The 9,546-nt window shown below is 39.1% G+C and overlaps 1 protein-coding gene across 1 annotated transcript; it reads left to right on the top strand.

Annotated features, from left to right (window-relative positions):
* Positions 1–635: 635 nt before the first annotated feature.
* On the top strand, positions 636–8,210 carry slc35f6 (solute carrier family 35 member F6). Its single transcript, XM_003446357.5, has 6 exons — positions 636–858; positions 3,999–4,071; positions 5,044–5,215; positions 5,293–5,508; positions 5,658–5,768; positions 6,567–8,210. Exons 1-6 carry the CDS (start codon positions 782–784, stop codon positions 7,049–7,051), a joined length of 1,134 nt encoding a protein of 377 aa, XP_003446405.1. The 5' UTR covers positions 636–781; the 3' UTR covers positions 7,052–8,210.
* The last annotated feature ends 1,336 nt before the right edge of the window (positions 8,211–9,546 follow it).

Raw genomic sequence — 9,546 nt, forward strand, 5'->3', positions numbered from 1 at the left:
CTCACGGTTTAATGGCTTAATGACAGCCATCCTTCCAATGAAACCATGAATCAACTGAAGGTCCAGATACATCTCTCAGATCCTGTGCCAGGTCTCTCCTGGAGAATTTTCCCCCTTTCTTAACGTTATGACTTTCAGATTCTGTTTTGTGTTTTGGGCCTACCAATTCTTTTGTCCTCCACTTGTTCAGTTGCCTTTAAGGGGACATGAAACGCTACACATATAAAGGTTAATCTACACCATTTAGCCCTGCTCTCAAAAACTGACATAGAGTTAACACTCTCTGTGAAGCCAGATTTAAGAAATAAGTGCTTAACGTTTCAAAAAACATGTTTAGCGCAATCTTCTGTCTGTAGGAAACGTGACGTCATGTCGTTGGTTGGTTGCGGCTGACTTACTTAGTTTATGTTAGATAACTAGGGACAGAATTGATAACTTAGAGGAAAATAACGACACTAAAACTAAAAATCTGTTTAAGGGAATCCCATTTGTGCTTTATTTATACATCCACTGAACCATCTTAAACTCTTAAAGTAGGCCTTTTTACTTTCATTTTTCATCATCAAAAGAAATGGGTTGCGTAATTTCCGACGAGCCCTGAAGGTAACACAGCGATAACGCTCGGCGGTCAGCTGACGACGAGCTGTCATGTGACGTTCATAGACCGTGGCTGGGCAGAGGAGATCAAGCGGAGCGTGTAAACATCAGCGGTGTATTTCACCAGAACACAGCTCGGTGGTGTCCATTTCCTGCTTCTGCTCGTCCCGATCACACGTCCATCATGGCTTGGACAAAATACCAGCTGTTCCTCGCGGGACTTATGCTTACAACCGGCTCCATCAACACGCTGTCGGCCAAGTGAGTAGATTTAATTATGTTTTTCCCTCCCGTGTCATGTTTTTACAGTTACCGTAGCTGGAGCTTGGACCCAGGAACCGACCTGAACTACAGTTTTAACATAAAATTTGAAGGGTGGTGGTGCCCAGTTAATTGTTTAGAGAAGTTAATAAATGTAATTCGTTTATTGCATTTTCTTACAGATTATTAGTACATGATGTAGCGCTAGCCCGTTAGCTAGTAACAATAGCGTCTTGATTCCTTGTTAGCTTGTAAGCGGCTAACATTAACATATTTATCAAGCTGTGAGTTTGAAATCAAGCTAGACTTTCCTGTTCTCATGTGAAACTAAACTGGGGGGGGGGACGGTAAGATCACTTATTTCCTTTCCAAGTAAAGGTCGGGCTTCTGTCTGCTTCAAAAAGGGGAATAAAAAGCAGTTCAACTCATTTCATCCATCGAGAATCACCGTCACGTAAAAATAACTTTGGTCTATTATGTCTTTGATTTACACGTGTTTCTTACATTTGGTTCGCGTTGTTTCAGCAGAAAAAGCATGATACATATGATACACAGAAAAGGAATGCAAATACTTTATCTGACGCTGTAACCAAGGAGCACTGCAGCTGTGGCTTTATCAGTAGCTGGAGTTAAAACTAGACTATCATATATTTAATATTTGAAACCTATTATTGTTTTTGATCCTAGCTGCTTTTTAAAATATCAGAAAACAATGAAAAATGTTTCTTAAATATTATAAGACTGCATGATCTTTTAGTCTGTAGCCACATCAGCAAATGCCCAGCAACCCTGACCAAAAATAAATGTTTTTTAATATGTTATATGTTCATCTAGATGAAACCCACAATCTAAAATCCACTGGTTTAGCGGGAAAGTTGTATATGTAAGTGTGGCTAGAGTTTTGACCTCCATACTGTGGAAGTGGTATAGAATAGAAATTAGTCCAGAAACCATAATTCTGCGTATTTTAGCTAAACATTTAGCAGCTGCTTTCTGCACTCTTGCTGTTCGTCTGATTTCCATCATTCAGCAGTCCACACGCTTTTCTATATTTAAAAAGAAAAACTGAATGCTGGATGATGGAAATCAATTTTCCTAATTTGATAATCAAAGTTGGGTTAATAAAGGTTTTATGTGACTTGAGAAGCTTTGTAAAAAATATCTACTACTGCTACTGAAAGCAGCTCTCGATAGGATGCAAAGATTTATCTAAGAAATGCAACTGCATGACATCATTATTTGCCTTTGACTGTTTAGAGATCACTATTCATTTTTAGATAACTTGTCCCACTTGTCTGCTTAACATTAAAACATATACAGGAGATAAAAGTAATATGTCCACAGATTCAATTCAGCTTGTTTTAGTTTTATTCATATAGCTCTAATCCACAACAACTCAAGATGTTGTTGAGATTGTTGAGATCTTGTCGAGATATTGTAAGGTACAGTTGACAAAATATTATAAAGAAACCCCCCAAATCAGACAACCCCCTATGAGCAAGCACTTGGAAAATATGGGAAGTAAAAACTCCCTTTTAATAGGGAGAAAACTCCAGTAGTTCTTGGCTTGGGAGGGGAGCCAACTACTTCGACCAGTTGAGTGAGAGGGGAATGATGTAAAGAAAGCACAAGTGGGCCTAAAATCGAACCCTGTGGGACTCCACCTGCGACTGAGGACAAAGAGAACATTTGCTGAAACAGAAAACCTCGACTCTTTCAAATAAATCAACTTAATGTTGCAGTCTGTTTATCAGGACTGCCACAACCTGCTGAGTCACCCACTGGCTGCTTAATAATCAAATCACCAGATATTTTTTTTGTCCAGTAAAGACAATTAATCAATTTATAGATGTCCTTAAATTGACCTTTTTGCTCAAAATCCAAATATAATTAACCATGTATATCCTGAAACACTGAATAATTGCTATAAAATTCTGTTTTATTTTGACAAATTAAAAAATAAATAAATATTCATTTTTATAATTTTTGCTACAGACAGCATTTTTGTGCATTTTATTAATGTTGCTCACGGTAGTATACTGTTTGTGTACGTCAATTTATTAGGGAAAAAATCACACTGAAGATGTTGGAAGTCATCATCAAAAACAGATGTATCAAATATAACATACTTGGCGTCACAGGGTGAAATAAAAATGTGCACATTTCGGAATCAGTGATTGTTGGTAATTTAGCTTAGGTCACTAGATTATCATAATTTAAGATCTCTTTTGCTGTCATGATAGGAAGAGGTTTTTCATCTCAGTGAAACAAAAGATTCAGCTTTTTCAACTTCTCCAATATTCTGGGACGTCAGCTTTCTGCTTCCTGACATGCACTTCTCTGTCCTTTTGCGGGTTTGGTCAGCTGAACAGATCTCAGTTCTGCTGCTAATTGCAGTTTGTGTCAAACAAAACAGGTCAAGTAGTGTTACTTAAGAGACGACTCGACAACTACCTGGTCAAATTTCACAACATTCACCTGAAACCAGCCGCATCTCTGTGCTGCCTCGCTGCCTTAAAGCCCCACAACTCGGATCAGTTACAGCTCGGAGGATGATAGTTTTCGTGCAACTTCCATCTTTTCTTTCATTCAACTATCCACCATGTAAAGATATTTAATCCAAAGCACACCAACCTTAAATAACAGGACAAGCAAGAGCAGATTTAGATGAGCAGACAGACCCACTCAAGTTTCCTTTGCGTATTGATGAGCTCAGAGGTTTCAAGAAAGTGCTGTGTCGTCACTTTTAAAGACCACAGTCCTGTGTCGCACTGTCACCGGGACGCTCACATGCCCGTCATGCTGTCAGACAGTAAAAAAATAAAGGTTTATGCAGACTTAAGCACTCATTAACTTCACGAGTGAAAAGACACGTCATTCAATCATTCCGTCTCCGTTCTTCATGTCAGCAGGCAATGAAACAAGTGACCTGTGGAGAAGTGGAATTATTTCATCACCACATGTTCAAACCAAAATCGGGCATAATGTGAAAGAATACAAAACAAGAAAATGTATTTTTACTTTTCTCTAAAAAAAAACCCTCTGTGTTTCTTATGTGTTATTTCTGACTATATATTTTATTGTTTTAAAAGTCTATAATTAAGCTGTAATAATGATGTTTGGGGTTTTTTCTGTGACAGATGGGCTGATATGTTCAATGCAAAGGGTTGCCAGGAGGAACCAGAGCGTCCATTCTCTCATCCATTTCTACAGGTATGGTAATAAACTCTTAGTGACAGCTGAGCTCAGCACTTTGATCTCAGTTAAAGTTTTTTCATAATGTCTTGGTTCTTATTTTAAATCAAAGAAAATCTTTCCAATTTTTATTTATTTAATATATGCAGAGAAATTAAACATTTTAAATTGGTTTTTGTCTGTCAAGTGAAAAAGTTTCACCTACATGTCACAGCTGTATCTTTAAACCCAAAACCTCTTTGTGATTACGTAAGTCTCTAACAGTTTGCATGGAAGATGCCGACTTGTCTGCACACATTTACAAACTGCTCACCAAGCGGTAGCGACACTATGAAAAGCATGATGCAAACTAAAAATGGACACTGCATTCTGAAATGCATCGGTTGCAGTGATATCGTCTCAGTTTCTGGTTTGCATAGGAATTTTTCTGGTGTTACTACAGCTCAGGCGAGTGTTTGCAGATGAGTTGTCTTCCATTCAAATTAAAGGCAACCGCTGTTTTTGGTGTAACATTCTCCTTCAGCTTCCAGAATCTACTAACCAAGCACCTGTTGCAGACAGGTCTCTAGTGCTGTGCAACGGAGGCCTGACCTCATTTCACTGAACTCTTTGCGTTTTTGATGGTTTTTCTTTGATAAAGAACATGTCCGTTCCTTTTGAGTGAATGAAGTGTAAACTAAGCAAACTGTTGCTATTTTTTTTTTTTGCTTGTTTTTTTTAAATCCAATGAAGAGGATTTACATTTTTATTCTCGTTTTGGTTCTGCTAAAACCCCAAAAGAAGGTGCCAGAAATGATCTCCATACAGAAAAACCCAGGTGTATGTTTTGGGAGGTCAAGCAAGTGAAAACTGCTGCAAACCTATTTAAGATTCATCAGAAAACTTTTGAAAACAGAGTGATACATCTGGATTAATACACTAACAGTGTCTTTAGTTTTCTTTGCGGAATAACTGGAATAAATCATTCTGTCTGTCTTTCTCACTCTCCAGGCGGTGGGGATGTTTCTGGGCGAGTTCTGCTGTCTCGCAGCTTTCTACATCTTAATTTGCCACGACAAACGTCGACCAGAACCCAGGGTAAATCGTGGCCAGAGCTTCAACCCCTTCCTCTTCCTCCCTCCTGCCATGTGCGACATGACGGCCACCTCCATCATGTATGTTGGTAAGTGTCCACAGAATCCTTTTACAGGTCACCAAACCCTTCTCTACCGTCTTATTAAAACCGTTTTTGTTTCACAGCTCTCAACATGACGAGCGCCTCAAGTTTCCAGATGCTCCGTGGAGCTGTGATCATCTTCACCGGTCTACTTTCTGTGGCATTTTTGGGGCGTCGCCTGGCACCTAATCAGTGGATCGGCATTTTTATCACCATTCTGGGACTGGTGATAGTGGGCCTGGCTGACTTCGTCAGTGGAAACAAAGACGGCTCACGCAAACTCAGTGATGTGATCACTGGTAAGATGTTTTGTTTTCTTTGGGGTCTTTTTTAAACTCTTGGTAAGGATCTGATTTGTTTATTTTGTTTGTTTGTTTGATATGAATGGATCGCAAAGTGTTTCAGCAAAAAAAAAACCTCACAGTTTTGTTTTTTGTCTGTCCTCCAGGAGATCTTCTGATCATCATGGCTCAGATCATTGTGTCAGTGCAGATGGTCCTCGAGGAAAAGTTTGTCTACACACATGACGTCCATCCTCTCCGAGCTGTTGGAACTGAAGGTACTACAGTTATAAGGAGCTTTGTCCAGCTTACAACATCACATCTCTACTGCTGGAGATGAACTTTTTTAGAATGGATGTGTATCTCCTCAAACCAAAAACCTACAAAAACAAAATGAGTTACATTCCTGAATTATCAGTATTTACTGAATGTCAATAATGAGGTGGGCAAAGGTCATATACCTCATACAAACATCTAGAATAGACCTATGTTGTCAGATGAAGGCAGTGTCAAAAGTAACCTAGCACTTATACTGCTGTGTAACGTATAATTTGTTACATTTTAGCACAAGTGCTGCAACAGATTTGACACCACAAAGTTGTTTTAATATTTTCAAGCTTTCACCTGTTAAAAATTACAAAGAAAGGTTCATTTTGCAATTTTGTTACACATGTAACAGTGCATTATGTATTTTTTAACAGATCCTTTTTAAGAGTGTAGAGCGCACAAACTTCATACATGGATCCACAGCAGCATTAATCAATATTTTTACATAAATAGTGGATAACAATATATTTGTTCTACTGTGAATTGTTTCAGTCACAGTATGAAAAGCAGTTGATCACCAGATCGTGCTTTTCTCAGATTGGAGCACGTTAACGTCTTTAAGCTCATTGTTTTGGCTTTACACCTTTCCTTTTGTTTCTGGTTTAGCCTAATGACTCTCGTGAGCTTTAATTTTGTTGTCTCTGATTTTTTTGTGAGTAACTGGGTGGGGTGATTTTAAGGTGAGGTGAGGTAACTCAAACACACACGACTGGCTAAGGTAATTTCTTTTTCTAAATTTTTGTTTCCAGGTTTCTTTGGCTTCTTTGTCCTGTCGCTGCTGCTCATCCCCATGTACTTCATCCCTGTTGGAAACTTCGCCAACAACCCTCGGCACGTCCTGGAGGACGCGCTGGATGCCTTCTGTCAGATCGGCCACCAGCCTCTCATCTTGTTGGCTCTGCTCGGCAACACGGTCAGCATCGCCTTTTTCAACTTTGCGGGGATCAGCGTAACTAAAGAGATCAGCGCCACCACCCGTATGGTGCTGGACAGCCTGCGTACGCTGGTCATCTGGGTGGTGAGCTTGGCATTGGGCTGGGAGCAGTTTCACGGACTGCAGGTTTTGGGCTTCTTGGTGCTACTGGTGGGTACCGCGCTCTACAACGGACTGCACCGCCCCCTGCTGGCCAGGATACCATGCTGCGCTAGGTTTGCGAACGAAGACGAGGGCGGCTCTGGAGAAAGAGAGGGACTGCTGAATGACGGCCGGGTGCAGACTGGTGACAACAGCTAAAACTTGTGGACACACTCGGCACAGACAGAGTCCCGGTTTAGTGGACGGTCTGCCAGAGACACTGGTGTCAGTTTGCTTTAAAAAAATCAGGTGTTCACATCTCAGATTTAAACTGGCACACAATGCTGTAACAGGTGAGAGTGTGAAAAGCGTCTTAAAGATAAAAAAGTTGACATTTTGTAGAAAAACATGCTCGTTTCTTTCAGAGAGTTAGCTGAGATGATTAATACTTCTAGAACAGGAGGAAACGCTGGTTCTGTCCAATCCCAACCTCCAAGCTGAGAAACTGTCTTGTATATAACTCCCATAGTTACACAACATCATGACATCTGCTTCTGTCTTATTAATCTCCTCATCTAACATTCTGTAAGACACTGAACATGTTTGTTTTACAAAATGTGCAATTTTTCAATCAAGGAAGCCAGTGTTTAGAAACGGCGGCTTGAGATAGATTTTAAGGGATTATTTTAATTTTTTTTAAACTGTTATATAAAAACAATTAAAAGCCAATGTCAGCATTTTTTCCCGACCCTTTTAAATATGTTTGTTTTTGAAAATGGAACTTTCAGTGCCAAAACGCTAAGCCGCATTTTCATCCAAAATATACTGTCGGCATCACTTTTGGACTTTTTTGAAGAATGACGGACCACGCTCATGTTTCTCATTTTTTTTGCCATTCATAGTGTTTTATAATTTTGCTGACTGTGCAGTTTGATTACGACAAAATTCTTTCCACATGGTGATGTGCGCTTGATTCACACCCTTGTGACGACACTACAGAGGCATTAGTTTAACATATCCTTCGTAATCAGACTGCATGCCCGTTCTCCTCACCTCACTTTAGTTCTTTTCTGAATTTTGAATTTAAAAGAAGTGTCTTTATGTTCCTCTCTTAGTTTTATTTGTACTGATGGAGACGTCAAGGCTGTACAATCGATTTGTATTCTGTGTTGTAAATCCACTTCTCTGTTTAGTTATCCAAGGTGCTGACTGTAATGTTCAGTAAAAGAAAAAGGGAACTATTATCAATTCACACTGTTATTCTGATGTGAAGGTTCGCTGCTTTTCTTTTAATCAATTTAAGTGGGACTATGGGCTTGAGGCACAGACTCTTATGTGCAACATGGATGTTAATAAAATCACCGTGTGAAGCCTCAAACTGAGTGTTTTGGGTGTCGCTATCTCAGTGTTGCGAAAGTGGATGTGATGAGCGGGAAGTGAATCCAACTGAGGGGAAAAAAAGATGCTAATAATAAATTAACAATAATATTTTTTTTTTTTTATTACTGTGGGATTCAGGATTTTAGAGGTAAACTAAAAGTAGGAAATGAGCCTGAAGTTATCAAGGTTGTTGGACCAGTTTTTTGTTTGTTTGTTGTTTTTTTTTTAAGAAGATGGGTGATAGAGGCCGTTTTGATGGGTAAAGAGACAGTAGCAGTGTTGAGGGAGGAGTTAATTACCTCTCTTGACTAGAGACAGTGCAGGAAGGAAGGAGAAGGGCATCCAATGAGCAGGTGGCTAGGTCACTGCAAATTGAACATCGCCATATGTTGAATAAAGCTTTAAACTAGGGACTATAGACCGGCACATAAGGCGCTTATTCCGCAGATGACTATAAACTGAACTTGTTTCTAGAATCAGAGGAGTTGCCCAAATTTAAGCCTATTCCTCCTGAGTTTTTCAGACCCAGAAGCTTCTTCCAGATTTTTTTCCCATTTTAATCATAAATTTGCTATTAAAGAAAACAGCACTAATGATCATGTAAGATACAATAAACAATCAAACACCAGTTTTTTACTGACCCATAACAAGCAGCCGATTAACTCCTGTTTAAGATAATATAGTGAAAGTATAGGAAATACTATGTTCAAAATCTAACCATCAAGTTTAGAAAAATGCATCATTAAAAAGCTTTAATGTCACCAACACCAGCAGCTGACACCTGCTTTCACTTCCTGAGTCAAGTCAACAGCCTTTCTACGAGAGGTCAAAGGTTAAACTGAAACCCCCCCCAGAGACCTCTGTATGTGTAGCGGAACAGGAAGAAGGAAAATGTGTTAACAGACCACATGCACATTGACACATGGTAATTATCCATGTGAACACACGAAGAACAAAATAATGTTATTGTGGGTTTTGTTTAATAGACGGCAGTTGTTCATTCTTGAAAAATACAAAATTATTGATTACTTTGATTTATTTAAGTATTTTATTTTTCTGTTTTTTATTTGTTGTAACCAAAATAACATAAAATTTAGAGAAACTTTACAGCATAAATTGCTTTTTAAAACAAAAACAACTTTATACATGCTTTTTTTTTTTAGGAATATCTAGCTTCAATCATGCGATTAACCGATGTTTCCTCAAAAGGTTTCATGACATAAAAAGTAGTCCAGTGGACAACAGTGACCTCCACAGTCAGCAGCTCTGAATCCAGAACTGAGCTGACAAATCAGAAGAACGGAGGTGATCATGATCCAACAAGGAGCAGAATC

This window comes from Oreochromis niloticus, linkage group LG15, assembly GCF_001858045.2.
Source record: "Oreochromis niloticus isolate F11D_XX linkage group LG15, O_niloticus_UMD_NMBU, whole genome shotgun sequence".
Lineage (NCBI taxonomy): Eukaryota > Metazoa > Chordata > Actinopteri > Cichliformes > Cichlidae > Oreochromis > Oreochromis niloticus.

What these genes read in the sequence shown, in the direction of transcription:
- slc35f6 (XM_003446357.5), top strand. Translation starts at nt 782, where the DNA reads ATGGCTTGGACAAAATACCAGCTGTTCCTCGCGGGACTTATGCTTACA. An exon ending in TCTCTCATCCATTTCTACAG is followed by an intron (nt 4,072 to 5,043) that starts GTATGGTAATAA and finishes CTCACTCTCCAG; the next exon opens with GCGGTGGGGATGTTTCTGGG. An exon ending in ACTCAGTGATGTGATCACTG is followed by an intron (nt 5,509 to 5,657) that starts GTAAGATGTTTT and finishes TCTGTCCTCCAG; the next exon opens with GAGATCTTCTGATCATCATG.